The sequence below is a fragment of the Orcinus orca genome, chromosome 14 (genome assembly GCF_937001465.1).
Source record: "Orcinus orca chromosome 14, mOrcOrc1.1, whole genome shotgun sequence".
In the NCBI taxonomy this organism is placed as follows: Eukaryota; Metazoa; Chordata; class Mammalia; order Artiodactyla; family Delphinidae; genus Orcinus; species Orcinus orca.
In genome coordinates, this window is record NC_064572.1 from 53907839 (window position 1) to 53924412 (window position 16574).

Genomic DNA, 16574 nt, shown 5'->3' on the forward strand with positions numbered 1-16574 from the left:
TCAATCCAAGAAGAAGATATAAAAATTGTAAATATATATGCACCCAACATAGGAGCACCTCAATACATAAGGCAAATGCTAACAGCTATAAAAGAGGAAATCGACAGTAACACAATAATAATGGGGGACTTTAACACCTCACTTACAACAATGGACAGATCATCCAAACAGAAAATTAATAAGGAAACAGAAGCTTTAAATGACACAGTAGACCAGATAGATTTATTGATATTAATAGGACATTCCATACCAGAACAGCAGATTACACTTTCTTCTCAAGTGCACACAGAATATTCTCCAGGATAGATCACATCTTGGGTCACAAATCAAGCCTCAGTAAATTTAAGAAAATTGAAATCATATCAAGTATCTTTTCTGACCACAATGCTATGAGATTAGAAATCAATTACAGGGGAAAAAAACATAAAAAACACAAGCACATGGAGGCTAAACAGTATATTACTAAATAACCAAGAGATCACTGAAGAAATCAAAGAGGAAATCAAAAAATACCTAGAGACAAAGGACAAAACACGACGATCCAAAACCTATGGGATGCAGCAAAAGCAGTTCTAAGAGGGAAGTTTACAGAAATACAATCCTACCTAAAGAAACAACAAACATCTCAAATAAACAATCTAACTTTACACCTAAACGAACTAGAGAAAGAAGAACAAAAAAACCCCAAAGTTAGTAGAAGGAAATAAATCATAAAGATCAGAGCAGAAATAAATGAAATAGAAACAAAGAAAACAATAGCAAAGATCAATAAAACTAAAAGCTGGTTCTTTGAGAAGATAAACAAAATTGATAAACCATTAGCCAGACTCATCAAGAAAAAGAGGGAGAGGACTCAAATCAATAAAATTAGAAATGAAAAAGAAGTTACAGTGGACACCGCAGAAATACAAAACATCCTAAGAGACTACTACAAGCAACTCTATGCCAATAAAATGGACAACCTGGAAGAAACTGACAAATTCTTAGAAAGGTATAACCTTCCAAGACTGAACCAGGAAGAAATAGAAAATATGAACAGACCAATCACAAGTAATGAAATTGAAACTGTGATTAAAAATCTTCCAGCAAACAAAAGTCCAGGACCAGATGGTTTCACAGGTGAATTCTATCAAACATTTAGAGAAGAGCTAATACCCATCCTTCTCGAACTCTTCCAAAAAATTGCAGAGGAAGGACTCCCAAACTCATTCTATGAGGCCACCATCACTCTGATACCAAAACCAGACAAAGATACTACAAAAAAAGAAAATTACAGACCAATATCACTGATGAATGTAGATGCAAAAATTCTCAACAAAATACTAGCAAACAGAATCCAACAACACATTAAAAGGATCATACACCACAATCAAGTGGGATTTATCCCAGGGATGAAAGGATTCTTCAATATATGCAAATCAATCAATGTGATACACCATATTAACAAACTGAAGAAGAAAAACCATATCATCATCTCAATAGATGCAGAAAAAGCTTTTGACAAAATTCAACACCCATTTAGGATAAAAGCTTTCCAGAATGTGGGCATAAAGGGAACCTACCTCAACACAATAAAGGCCATATATGACAAACCCACAGCAAACATCATTCTCAATGGTGAAAAACTGAAAGCATTCCTAAGATCAGGAACAAGACAAGGTTGTCCACTCTCACCACTATTATTCAACATAGTTTTGGAACCCCTAGCCATGGCAATCAGAGAAGAAAAAGAAATAAAAGGAATACAAATTGGAAAAGAAGAAATAAAACTGTCACTGTTTGCAGATGACATGATACTATACCTAGAGAATCCTAAAGATGCCACCAGAAAACTACTAGAGCTAATCAATGAATTTGGTAAAGTTGCAGGTTACAAAATTAATGCACAGAAATCTCTTGCATTCCTATACAAGAATGATGAAAAATCTGAAAGAGAAATTAAGGAAACGCTCTCATTTACCACTGCAACAAAAAGAATAAAATACCTAGGAATAATCCTACCTAGGGAGACAAAAGACCTGTATGCAGAAAACTATAAGACACTGATGAAAGAAATTAAAGATGATACAAACAGATGGAGAGATATACCATGTTCTTGGATTGGAAGAATCAACATTGTGAAAATGACTATACTACCCAAAGCAATCTACAGATTCAATGCAATCCCTATCAAATTACCAATGGCATTTTTTACAGAACTAGAACAAAAAATCTTAAGATTTGTATGGAGACACAAAAGACCCTGAATAGACAAAGCGGTCTTGAGGAAAAAAAACGGAGCTGGAGGAATCAGACTCCCTGACTTCAAACTATACTACAAAGCTACAGTAATCAAGACAATATGGTACTGGCACAAAAACAGAAATATAGATCAATGGAACAGGATAGAAAGCCCAGGGATAAACCCACACACCTATGGTCAACTAATCTATAACAAAGGAGGCAAGGATATACAATGGAGACAAGACAGTCTCTTCAATAAGTGGTGCTGGGAAAACTGGACAGCTACATGTAAAAGAATGAAATTAGAACGTTCCGTAACACTATACACAAAAATAAACTCAAAATGGATTAAAAACCTAAATGTAAGACCGGACACTATAAAACTCTTAGAAGAAAACATAGGAAGAACACTCTTTGACATAAAACACAGCAAGATCTTTTTTGATCCACCTCCTAGAGTAATGGAAAGAAAAACAAAAATAAACAAATGGGACCTAATGAAACTTAAAAGTTTTTGCACAGCAAAGGAAACTACAAACAAGATGAAAAGACAACCCTCAGAATGGGAGAAAATATTTGCAAATGAATTAATGGACAAAGGATTAATCTCCAAAATATATAAACAGCTCATGCAGCTCAATATTAAAAATACAAACAACACAATCCAAAAATGGGCAGAAGACCTAAATAGACATTTCTCCAAAGAAGACATACAGATGGCCAAGAAGCACATGAAAAGCTGCTCAACATCACTAATTATCAGAAATGCAAATCAAAACTAGAATGAGGTATCACCTCACACCAGTCAGAATGGGCATCAACAGAAAATCTACAAACGACAAATGCTGGAGAGGGTGTGGAGAAAAGGGAACCCTCTTGCACTGTTGGTGGGAATGTAAATTGATACAGCCACTATGGAGAACAGTATGGAGGTTCCTTAAAAAGCTAAAAATAGAATTACCATATGACCCAGCAATCCCACTACTGGGCATATACCCAGAGAAAACCCTAATTCAAAAAGACACATGCAGGGCTTCCCTGGTGGCGCAGTGGTTGAGAGTCCACCTGCCGATGCAGGGGACACGGGTTCGTGTCCCAGGAAGATCCCATATGCCGCGGAGCGGCTGGGCCCGTGAGCCATGGCCACTGAGCCTGCGCGTCCGGAGCCTGTGCTCCGCAACGGGAGAGGCCACAACAGTGAGAGGCCCATGTACCACAAAAAAACAAACAAACAAAAAAAGTCACATGCACCCCCATGTTCATTGCAGCACTATTTACAATAGCCAGTTCATGGAAGCAACCTAAATGCCCATCGACAGACAAATGGATAAAGAAGAAATGGTACATATATACAATGGAATATTACTAGGCCATTAAAAAGTAACGAAATTGGGTCATCTGTAGAGACGCGGATGGATCTAGAGATTGTCATACAGAGTGAAGTAAGTCAGAAAGAGAAAAACAAATATCGTTCATTAACGCATATATGTGGAACCTAGGAAAATGGTACAGATGAACCAGTGTGCAGGGCAGAAATTGAGACACAGATGTAGAGAACAAACATACGGACAGCAAGGGGGGAAAGTGGTGGTGGGGGAGGTGGGGGTGGTGGTGAGATGAACTGGCAGATTGGGATTGACATGTATACACTAATATGTATAAAATGGATAACTAATAAGAACCTGCTGTATAAAAACATAAAATAAAAACTAAAAAAAAAGAGTGATTGGAGATAGAAATATTTCAAATAGGAGACAAATCAGTGTGTGTACATGTGTATGTGCTCGTGTGTGTATGTGTGTGGGCTGATGTGTATGATTAGTGTGTGTGCGTCCAGGCAAGAGAAGCAGGATCGTGGCTTAAAAACTTAAGTGGTACTAAGCTGAGTCTGACCCCACCATGCCACTGGGGGCATTCAGGGGTTAATTGTTACTGGTGTGTCGCTGTATGGGGTGGTGCCCTTCTGGGGGCCATTTGCAGAAATGACTAGGAGTGTCTTGGATAGATTTTAAGGTAACGGAAGAGAAAATGGGAACACAGATTTGGTGTGAGGAACGTGACTCAGTGTGAAAGGGAGGGGAGGTTTGGGGAGTATTTTTCATTCTAGATCTGCCTTCCCTTCCTGCCCAGCCTAGGCTCTTACTTGTGTAGGTAAAAGTACATTAAAGCTCTTCTGTCACTACAGTTTCCATATGTGGTAACCCAGCTACATGCAGGGAGTCAAGGCAAACCTTTCTGCCAGTTCACTGGGGAGCACGTGGCCTGGCCAAGGACACCAGGCTCAGCTTGGGCTTTGGAGAGAGCAGTGACAGGAGTGGCATGGGAAGCAGGGAGGAGAAGCACCATGGAGATTCCATGGAGCTCCCAGACATATTTGGGAGTTGGGGGTAGACTAGGGCAGGGCTGGATTCTGCTCTTGTGGGTGGAAATGGAGCCAGAGAAACAGGGTTTTACTTCTCTCTTCTGTTTCTCTCATGGAGATGCCGGTTTTGACTCCAGGCTGGAATGACCTGGGAATCACTGGTGACAGTAGGGGTATGAAACCAGTTACACTTATTGAAAGCCTGTCATTGCTGGAACTCATTGAAAACAAGCTTATTTTACAAAGCCAATGAAAAGAACTTGTAAGACTTGTTATAATTTAGTGAAATTGATCAATAAAAAGAATTTACTTTGCATAGATGTGGATAACAAACAAATGAAAAAAATCTCCAAGATTAGAACCTATTAAGGCTATCATATCCTATTTGCATCAAAAACTTGTGGTCGTATGGTCCTCCTCTCTCCCCTCAGTCTCTCTTAGCCATGTCAGGCCTGTCAATCAGGAGGTGTCCAGTATCTGGGAGCATCTCAGCATCTACACTCAGGTCTCCACTCACCCAGCAGCTTCTCCCGGAAGAGCAGCTAGGAATCCTGGGGATAGGGACTCCCACTGGGTCACCTTTAATTGTGGTGAAGTGTTCTGCTTTTCAATCAAGTACTGTGGTTACCATGGGCAAGGCGCTGTGTTAGGCAGAGTGGGGAAATCTGCAGGGCTCCACACACCGCCTTCACCCTTAGGAGTGTTTGGGGAGAGTGAACACACTGAAATTAGAAAAGGAAGAGAGAAGAAAGCAACAGAAGGACAGTGTCATGTAGTGTTCATGTCCTGATGTAGTCTCATTTGTTTACTTTTGCTTTTAGTGCTTGTGCTTCTGGTGTCATATCCAAAAAAATCATTGTCAAGACGGATGTCAAGGAGCTTTCTCTGCAAGAACAATTTTAACGGACCCTGGAGGGGTGGAGAGCGCTGTCAGGTTTCCCCACTAGGGGGCGGGCTTGGCCACCTCACTGGCCCCTCGTGAGCTGGGCGGTGGTGGCCTGTCCATCTTCTTTCCCCGCAAAGGTTTCCACAGCCCCTTCAGAAGTGAGTGCTTGAAAAACACCATTTTTCTTTTGTAGTTCTTGAAAAGGACTACTCATAAAATTAAGAAAATACAGAAAACCACAAAGAAAATTTATCCACAGTCTCAGAACACTGGGATTCCCCTAGCATTTTAGTGTGGAATGAGTTGACTTTTCCTTTTTAAAGTAGCAACTGGCATCTCAATTCCTTTTGTGTGTGTGGGGTTCTATTTTCTTTCTTCATGTTTTTTTTTCTTTTTTTGAGAAAAATAAACTGGTTCATTTTCTGTGTTCAGAGTGGGAGGACATCTTGTCCCTGGATACAGGAAGGAAAGAGATGGGGTGTGGGGACCGGGTGTCCTCTGACAAAAGGGATTCAGAGCTGGGAGGAAGCTGGGTGACCTGGCTTTTTTTTGGCAACAAATGCAAAATCGTTTGTTGCACTGTGTGAATGGGTATTTTAGGGGTGCTGTGCGGAGGTGTTAATTTCACATCTAGGTCAAAACACCATAAACATGGAGTCTGGGAAGAGGGAACTCAGGAGGCCCTGAACACAGAAACCCACGTGAAGCTGCAGAAATCTGGAGCTTTGGACTTCAGGCATTTGGACATCGACAGTCTGTGGTGGATTGACAGGGGTGAGTCAGCTATACCTGGAAATCTGGGGAAAGGAAAACATCTGGCTGGGTTATTGTGTCATGCTAGAAATATACCACTGGAATAATGCTGTTATTATATATATATGTATGTATCAATACACCACTACTCCTTCCAGTGACCACGGGCGACATCAGCTACCAATTCATGGGAGCTGATACTCAAGAAGAAACTTTCTGCTCATCTTGGCGTAACCATAATACCCATTCTAGAGAGGACAATCCTCTTATAATGCCTTTGATTCAAGGCTTCCCACATTTGCCTCCAACTCTTCTCTCTAGCTCTAAACAACGACATGCCATCAAATGGAATGCTCTCTGTTGCCCAATAAAGCCTTCACTGTTCTTGTATTACTTGGTAAGTCTTTGGAAGTCTCCAGCAGTGCTCCCACCTCAATAACATTCCAGCATCCCTCAGCAAGCATCCAAGAGCTGCTTCTGCAGCAAGTCTTCTAACCATTTATGCCTCAGAGAATTTTATGTGATCACTTCTTCATTTAAATCTTCACAGCACTCTGCACCTTTTAGTAAAACCCTAGCAAGTGTTTTGCCACCAAGACTTCTTCCATGGTTACTGCTTTTTGTTTCCTGTTTAAGAAACCAAGTCTGCCCCAATTTACCTAAGTATCAATCAGATCACATTTTTGACAGCCAGGAAAGAAGTCTGCTAGGAAAAATACTGTAAAGTGGGGAGCAGCGAGGAGCCTGCTAAGGAGAGGACCAGGCCACAATTGTCAGGACTTTATCGATCACTTAGTCAAAAGATTTAGCCAATGTATAGACAGAGATGGTATGTTTGGGATGTTCAATGAGATATTCCTGTAGGTCATTTGTTGTAATTACAGGAATTTGGGAGTTCCCTGGTGGCCTAGTGGTGAGGATGTGGCGCTTTCACTGCAGAGGCCCAGGTTCGATCCCTGGTCAGGGAACCATCCTGTATGTCGTGCGGCGCAGCCAAAAAATACCACAATAATAATAATAATAAATTAAAAAAAAATAACAGAAATTTGAAGTAAAAGGAGGTAGAGTGAATAACACTATGTGCCATTTCCTCAAGATGCTCTGTGAATATGAAGAATGTATTGGGCCATAGAGCAAGGACTAACACCCTACTGCCAGTTGCTTTCATAAATATGTCTTACTGGAACATGTATTGTCTATGACTGCTTTTGTAGTGTAACAGCAGAGTTAAGGGGTTGAGACAGAGACTGTGTTGCCCACAATGCTGAAAATAGTTACTATCTGGCCCTTTAAAAATGTTAGCAATCTCTGCTAGAGAACATTATTATAGCTGTGATTACCATTCCTGGGATCCTTGAGACTCACCAGATGGTAGAAACTGCTGATGGTGTGCCAGGGACCCCTGGACAAAAGTGCAGACACCCTCTGGGGTACTTTTTGGTTATTTGAAATGTTTCAATGCTTCCTATGAGACATACTTTAATTAAATAATAACAAGAATCTAAAATAGAGCAAAGGATTGCCTCTGGTCTTGCATTCTGCTGTAAGAATATTTGCACACTTGTTGCTTTGAACTGTCTTTGTTAGAGAAGAGAGAATGGAAACCCAAGTGAAAATGAGAGACATATATGGATGTCGTCATTGCCAGTCATTTGGGGATAATTAGAGAAGGAGACAGATGATCTTGAGGGAAAGGACCATATCCACGGACATAGGATAGGTCCACAGTGCCTGATTCCAGGCAGCCTTTGGTGTGGGTCCTCTTAAAAGGGGGGATGCTCAAGTCTCTGCTCTGCTCAGTCCCCAGAAGCAGCCCACAAGTTAAAAAGAGAGACCTCTGTGTTGGACAGCTAACCAGGGCAGATCATGTCTTCATAGATTCTTAATTAGGCAATAAAGGGATTTTTTAAAAAAAATCATTTTTGACTGATGTCTGTCCCTTAGCATCCTGGATCTTGTATTCATTGACTCAAACAACAATACTGTTTATGCTACTGAAATCTGGCAAGATGAAGAAAATTTCCCCTGATCCTTGGACCGTGACAAGAGACTATGGGTAAGGATGGGGTCTGGGGCTCCCAGCAAGAACTGTCATTTCTATGTCTGATGGAAGGGAGGTGACTTCCCTGAGGATCGATGCAGAATGGTTTCATTTCTTGGTGCTGCTGCTATTATTAGCAGAGGCTTCTGGTGCTACAACTTCTGTCATCATCCCAGAAATCAAGAATGCATTGCTCAACAATGACGTTTCTTTTCCTGTACACACACACACACACACACACACACACACACATTTGGTTGGCTGAAATGGCAGTGTATTTGCTGTGTGATACTGTGTAAGAAACTAGCTCTTTCAGTTCCTCATGTGAAAATGGGTTATTGACCACCTACCTCCTGGGCCTGTTGTGAATATCAAATAAGATGATCCCTGTGAATGGCCTCACTTGATTAATGTAGCTTGTTGTTGCCCATAATGATAACAGTAGTAACAAATAACATTTTCAGATGCTTTCCATGTGCCAGGCAATGTTACAGGCACTTCATATGTATCTCATTTAATCCTCACAAAAGATATAAGAAATCTAAGCTCAGAAAGGCTAAACAACTTGTACAAGGTCACAAAAAGAATGTGCTAATTTCATCTGCCAATTAGTTCTCAGGTCCTGAGTCCTGGTTTTTAAGGTTTCCTTTCTTTTTCTGTGTAAATCAGGTTCCTGGCAGGAAACTGATGTTGAACTCAAGCTGAGTAATTAAAGAAAGTTGAATAAGAAGTGGTTTGGGTTCAGAGATAAGAAGAGATGATGTAATACCCTGGGGCTAATAACACACTAGGTTCCCAAGCCGCAAGAGAAAGGAGAAGTTATAGGAACCTGAAAAAAGAATTGTAAACAGAAGGCCAACTGACAGCACCTGTGGGCTTCAGGAGAGGAACGTTCTGCAGGGTGGAAGCCCCAGAAGTGAATACTCGAGGATACCACTCCCTCCCTCTGAGCTCTTGTGTCTCCCTTTGGCCAAACCCACTGGGAAGCCAGAGACCATGGAGCTCCCTCTCTGATGGTGACAGTCTGGTGGGGAAGGTTGCAGAGTGGATCTGAAGGGGCAAGTGGAAACTATCGAGTCCTGACTCCATGGAGTCATAATGCCTACATTTCTTGGTTTACAAAATGCATGCTCAAAAGCAAAAACTTAAAGGTAGAGGAGAAGGAAACACAGAGAAATAAATAAAGATAAAAAGTATTGCTAACATTTTGGTGTACCTTCCCTAAGCAGCAAACTTAAAGAACCACCCTCACATGTCACTACCAAATCTTCTACCTGCCTAAATCTATGCCTTCAGCCTGCCTTCCCCTCCATAGTTTGGATGAATTATCCCTAGTGTTTTAAAAAAAATGGTTGAGCATCATAATTTTGTTCTAGTTCACATCCCATTTCACCTCGTTAAAGACTTCTCTACAGCAATTATCAGCTCTTTGGTATCAGTTTTTCCATCCCTACTGCATCACTCTCATCAGCACATAAACATTCACTAATATCACCCACTTTCAAAAATAATCTCCCCTCAGCCATCTCCAGCCATAGCCACCCTACTTCCTGCCTTTACAGCGAAACTTCTCAGAGGAACTATCTCCTCACTTCTTGTTTTCTCAACTCATCCCAAAGGAGCATTTACTTCATCACTTTTGTTTGTTTGTTTGTGGTACGCGGGCCTCTCACTGTTGTGGCCTCTCCCGTTGCGGGGCACAGGCTCCGGACGCGCAGGCTCAGCGGCCATGGCTCATGGGCCCAGCCGCTCCGTGGCATGCGGGATCTTCCCGGACCGGGGCACGAACCCATGTCCCCTGCATCGGCAGGCGGACTCTCAACCACTGCGCCACCAGGGAAGCCTGGAAAGGATATTCCTTAAAAAAAAATTTTTAAATTAACTTTTATTGGAGTATGGTTGCTTTACAATGTTGTGTTAGCCTCTACTGCCCAACAAAATGAATCAGCCAGACACATACAGATATCCCCTCCCTTTTGGACTTCCCTCCCACTTAGGTTACCACAGTGCATTATGTAGAGTTCCCTGTGCTATACAGTGTGTTCCCATCAGTTGTCTATCTTATACATAGTATCAATAGTGTATATGTTTCAATCCCAGTCTTCCAATAGAATATTCTTTTTTGATTGGGGTTGACACCCTTTAGGAGAAGGAGAATGCTATTTGTCAGGCTCCCCATTTCTTGTCTGGTGAATCTGTGCTATGTCTCAGAGTGTTCATCTTTCTGTTTTTTCCCCCCACAGAGAGACCACAAAGAACTCCTTGGACAGCAGCCTACGGCAACTAAAATGCCATTTCACCTGGAACTTGGTAGAGGGAGAAAATTCCTTGGATGATTTTGAAGACAGAGTGTGTAACCTGATTGAGTTTCAGAACAGCGAATTCCAAGCCACAATGTGCAACATATTGGCCTACATAAAACACTGCAGAGGCCAGCACAAGGCAGCCCTGGGATGCTTACAGCAGGCTAAAGAGTTCATCCAGCGAGAGCACGCTGACCAGGCAGAGATCAGAAGCCTGGTCACCTGGGGGAACTACGCCTGGGTCTACTACCACCTGGGAAGATTCTCAGAAGCTCAGGTTTATGTAGACAAGGTGCAACAAGTATGCCGGAAGTATTTCAGCCCCTACAGAACTGAGAGTCCTGAGATGGATTGTGAGGGAGGGTGGACACGGTTAAGGTGTGGAGGAAACCAAAATGAAAGGGCCAAGGTGTGTTTTGAGAAGGCTCTGGAAAAGAAACCCAAGAACCCAGAATTCTCCTCTGGACGGGCCATCGCGAGCTACCGTCTGGATAACTGGCCACCGTCTCAGAATCCCGTTGACCCTTTGAGGCAAGCCATTCAGCTGAATCCTGACAACCAGTATGTCAAAGTCCTCCTGGCCCTGAAACTTCAAAAGATTAATAAAGAAGGTGAAGGAGAGAGGTTAGTCAAAGAAGCTTTGGAGAAAGCCCCATTGGCAACACATGTGCTTCGTGGGGCAGCAAAGCTGTATTGAAGAAAAGGTGACCTGGACCAAGCTATAGAACTCCTGAGAAAGGCTCTAAAATGCGTGCCAAACAACACCTACCTGCATTGCCACATTGGGTGCTACTATAGGGCCAAAGTCCTTGAAATACAGAAAATGGGTGGGAAAAGGGAGAAGTTACAGGAACTAATAGGACACGCTCTAGGTCATTTAAAGAGAGCTGATGAGAGCGATGGAAATTTCTTCCACATCTGCTTCTATCTCGCCTGCCTCTCTTCACAAGCCGGTCGGTATGAAGAAGCAGAGTATTACTTTCAAAAAGAATTCAGCAAAGAGCTTCCTCCTGTAGCCAAACAAGCGCTCCATCTGCGATATGGCAACTTTCAGCTGTATCAAATGAAGTGTGAAGACAAGGCCATCCACCATTTTACGACGGGTGTGAAAATAAACCAGGAGTCAAAGGAGAGAGAAAAAATGTAAAACAGACTGCAAAAATTTGCCAAAATCAAGCTCTCAAAAAACGGAGCAGATCCCAAGGCTTTGCATCTCTTGGCGTTTCTTCAGGAACTGAATGGAGAAATGCAGCCAGCAGAGAAAAACTCTGAGAGGGGTTTGGACTCTGGAAACCTCATCCCTTTAGCATCTTTAGCTGAGGAATAAGGAATCGGAATGTGGTACCCATAGGGCTACTGCTGGAAGGGAGCTGACACCCTTCCACCAAGTTGGTATTCAAAATATTTAACAACTGGTATGGGATAGGCATGGACTTAGACCCTGGCCACAGTACTGGATCAGGGTTAAGGAGAAACTCTGCTAGGCAAGTGTTAACACTTGAATTGCTCAGGGAGTTCTGGGAGGGGGACTAGACTGGGGGCAGGTCCTGGGGCTCAGTAAAGGGGCTATTTCCCGATTGACCTCTTGGGAGCAGTTGGCACTGTGACATTCCCTCTGTGGGGTGATGTCTTGGGGTTTTTTTCTATGTTTCTATAAAGCAGTCAGATACCTCACACCTGTAACGCTGTGGTCCTTTTTAGCAATGTTTTTTTCCATCCTTGGAGTCATTTTAGATCCTGTACAGATTGGCCCTGTGATACAGTTCAACGCAGGCTGCCCCAAAATATGCCAGTGGCATATTGATTATTTTGAATTTGTTGCTTGAGAAAACAGCCAGTGCAAGAAGAACACGCTGACCCTCCTCTGAAAGCAGGAAATAAATCTCCCACGTGAAAGGTACCCTCACTGTAGCAGGAGGTGGCGAGACATCCTTGTCGCCAGAGATAGGGAATTGAGGGCTGAGAAGGCTATGTAAACCAGGTCTGCTTAGATTCTCCACTAATTAGTCCCCAAGCCCAAGTTTCTTTGCCTTGTCAATTCCTCACAAATTTATTATTTCTTTGCCTAAAAGATATAAAAGCTGCTTGCTTTGGTCACTTCTTAGGCTGTATCTATGAGACTCCATATGTATGAAATTAACTTAGATTTTCTCCTGTTCATTTGTCTTGTGTCAATTTAATTATTAGATCAGCCAGAGGAACCCCAAAGGGTAAGGCGAAATTTCCCCTCCCCGACACCCTGCATAGACACGAATGTGTTGTGTCCATCCAAAGGCTGGGGGACCAAAGCCTAGAGAGGGCTGGCTGTCCTCTCTCTCTACCTTCTGCCTTTTCCCCCCATCTCCTCAGAAAAGCCTCCATCTAGGATTGTCTCTACAAACTCTACAAACAACATGAGTTCAACTGTCCCATTAACTGAAGGGGGAGGAGAGTTTTTAGAAAAAGAGAGCAGAGAACAGGTCAAATCTAGAAGGAACATATCTAAAAGAAATGGGGTCAGGCAACCACAATACAAGAGTTTCAGGAGGCATGTGGGGAGATTTCACCTCCTTTCTGCCCCCCGCCCCGTAATCATAACACAGCATGTGAAGGATTAAAAAGTAGATTCTGTACAATATGCTAGAAACCAAAATAATACTTTTCTTTAAAACTTATATGGAAAAATGTCTTACCAGTAGGAATGGGGAAAGAGTAGACAAAAGAGAAGGAGAGAAGAATGCTGGGTTGTCATTGTAGATTATAATCATACGGAGAGAATTTCATTTTCTTAGCCACTATTGGGAAAATTTCTTTATAACATGAAGACTTGCTTTATTCAAAAATGCTTTGATGAGCGCAGGTTCAAGATGATAGGAAAGCGGCTGGACAGAGGAATTATTTGGTGGTTAAGGACCTAGTGAAAGGTCTTAGGAAATAATAATGGAGGTTTTTTTCCCCCATTAGAAATATTGTATATTAGGTGATATAAAACGTCATTTAACCCTGAAAATCTTGAGGGAAACCACAAAAGTCATGGTACGCCTGGGGCAGTTGGGATTTTCTGGGTAAATATTGAATGGCCAGGGACAGACATCAAGGTTGGTGTGAATCAAAACAGTCAGCTGACCCAGCATGAGACCACCCGTCACCCTCTGGGTTGCAAAATGATTGCCTGTTGGAATTAATTTAAATTTACATGGTGGTTGTCAGGGGCTGGGGTGTGGGGGGGAATAGGAGAGATGTAGTTTAAGGGTATAAGCTTCCAACTGGTAGATAAATAAGACCTGGAGGTTTAATGCACAGTATAGTGAATATTTTTTGTTTTAAAAACAGCGTGGTGTGCACTTGAGATCATCAGTATACATGGCGTGAATGCCTGAAAAAGTCATCGATTTAATTAATAAATCACTTAGGTGTGATGGGACATAAAGGCGTGTTCTGGTTTTTCTGAAATTTTACTGTACCTTAAATCTTCCAGACTCCACTACTGATAAATACAATGTTACACTGAGCATGAACTGGCTCCATGTAACACAGAGTGGTCTAACTTCATGACCACTGAATAGAACCACCATTTCTTCTACAGCTGTAAGAGTCCAGGGCTTCAGCTTACACCCTGACACCACCACCAAGCACCCCGTGTACATAAACACCCTGCCCCCATAGGGAAGCAGGTGGCCTGCTGCCCTTCTCTCTGCTAGATCTTGTTAACATCTTGTGCTTCCACCCACATTCTCTCTCCTCTTCTGATGTCCATTACGAGAAAGGAGGAGTATCTCCAATTCTGTGGTAGGCCCCACCCTGGAGGCAATCTAAACACACGTGGGAGAATTTTTTCTGTTAAGTAAAGAACAGAGAGAGACAGGACGCCGTGAAGTCTCTCTTGTTTCTCAAGAGGCCTCCGGTGGAAAATACAATTCACACCAGCCGCAAAGGTAAACTTATTCGATGGCACTGACTTGGACAAGTGTCCGTTGCAGGCGAAGATTTAGCTAACTTGGCCTGAGTAACTTATTATCGGATCTGGTGCCTGGGGAGAAAAACTGCGAGTGTCCTGAGTGGAGGGTAAGATGGGCAGGCATGCTGACCTTGAGAGAGGACCATCGGTGCCTGCAGAGTGCTAAAGAAGGTACCCCAGGTGTACGTGACCTTGTCCTTTCATGTCATGCCACCAAAACCCTAGCTGGAACAGGAGCCCGAAACGAAAAAAGGTAGAAAGGGTAGGGAAGAGATGTATGTCACATTACACTTAATATTTATTCGAGGACTTAAAGCTAAGAGACATGATTCGAAAACAATCAAAACAATTATGTATGTAGCTCTTGTTTCCTGAAATCTCACTATCCAGAAATAACAAATGGAGCCACATTAATTGGAATGACTTGTAATTCCCTGGCTCTTAACCGTATCTCTCAGTGCATTTCCCTCCCCTCAGATACTCACCAGATAAATAACAAGCCCCCAGCAGGTGTCTCCTAAGTGTGGATGAACAAGTCTGTCAGACTTATCTGATAACATCTGCTTCTTGCATGGCTCCAGCACCCACAATGTCCTCTGCCCACAAAACTGCTTCAATACAGCTCGTCATTCTCTGTATCTGATTGTCACCTGGGGAGTACTGATATCCCTGCCAAAGACGTTCTCAAGTGTGTTGATGCCCAGGAAGGCATGAGGAGAATTTCTCTCATCCTGCTTGGGTTCTAAGTGATACTTATTATTCCTCAGCCTCAGAGTCCTCAGCAAAAGATTCATCAGCCTCTGCCCCCAGCCCCCTTTTCCACAGAACTTCCATCTTTCTTTCCACTTCATGTCAGCTGACTTGCACAATGTGTGTCCGGGGCCACTGGAAGCATGGACGTGTGAGAATCCTGAAGATAAACGCAGATAGGGTCCCTACCATGTGCAGGGTCAACCCTGGATGCCAGTGTGGAAAATGTGGGTTCCAACTAGAGACCATGTACTCCTGTTCCCTCCCTTCCTCCACCATTTCCCCCATCAGCTCTTTTGGGGAGAAGTAACTTGCTTTGACTAATTACAAAATTTCCTTATGATTTACAGCATAGTTGCCTCCCAAGAAGGTAATCTATACCTTCTTGGGAGGCCACAAAGAGGGAAACTGACTAAAATCTTCTCTGTAAAAATGGTACAGTGCCTTTGGAAAAACAGTTTGGCAGCTCCTCAAATGGTTAGACACAGAAAATTACCACAGGACCCAGCCATTTTATTCCTAGGTATATACCCAAGAGAAATGGAAACGCACATTCACATAAATCTGTACATGAATGTTTATAGTAGTATTCACAGTAGCCGAAAGGTGGATCCATCCACTGATGAACTGATGTATTAAATAAAGTATCTCCGTACAGTGGAATATTATTCAGCAATAAAAATAAAGTCCTTACTGATACATGCTACAACATGGATGAAATTTGAAAATATTATGCTAAATGAAAGAAGCCAGTCACAAAAGGTCACATATTGTATGATTCTATTTATACGAAATGTCCAAAGTAGGTGAATCTATAAGAGACAGAAAGTAGATTGGTGGTTGCCTAGGCCTGGGAGGGATGGAAGGACTGGAGGTGACAGCAAAGGGGGGTAGGGCTTCTTTTTGGGGTAATGAGAATATTCTAAAATTGACTGTGGTGACGGTTGCACAGCTCTGTGAAATGCTGAAACTACTGAACTGTATAGTTTAAATGGGTGAATTGTACGGTATGTGGATTATATTTCAATATGGCTATTTAAAAAAAGAATGACTACTCTTGTTATAAATGTATATAAAGAAAGCAAGCTTTCCTTTCATCACCTTCTATTTTTAACCTCTAAGTTTGTTGGCACTGTGTTGTGCCCTTCTTATTACTAACATTTTAAGTACCATCATTACTTTTGCACCCAAGAGACATGCTGGAGAAATTCTATATTCTATTTTCTGAGTAGGGTGTGGGTATGAAAATCTGGTCCCACTTGTTTTATTTTTAAATACCCATTCTCAGGAACCATTCATCAGCAAATTGGCACAAAGGA

At 42.3% G+C, this 16574-nt stretch overlaps 2 protein-coding genes across 2 annotated transcripts in view; one reads left to right on the forward strand and one right to left on the reverse strand.

The window, feature by feature from the left end:
* The window catches only part of LIPA (lipase A, lysosomal acid type), a 101903-nt gene that overhangs the window by 52992 nt on the left and 32337 nt on the right, over positions 1-16574 (reverse strand). The window lies entirely within an intron of this gene.
* On the forward strand, positions 10515-12195 carry LOC101284275 (interferon-induced protein with tetratricopeptide repeats 2). The gene is given in 1 exon segment (XM_012536573.3): positions 10515-12195. A coding segment is annotated over 1 exon segment (1056 nt). The 5' UTR covers positions 10515-10659; the 3' UTR covers positions 11716-12195.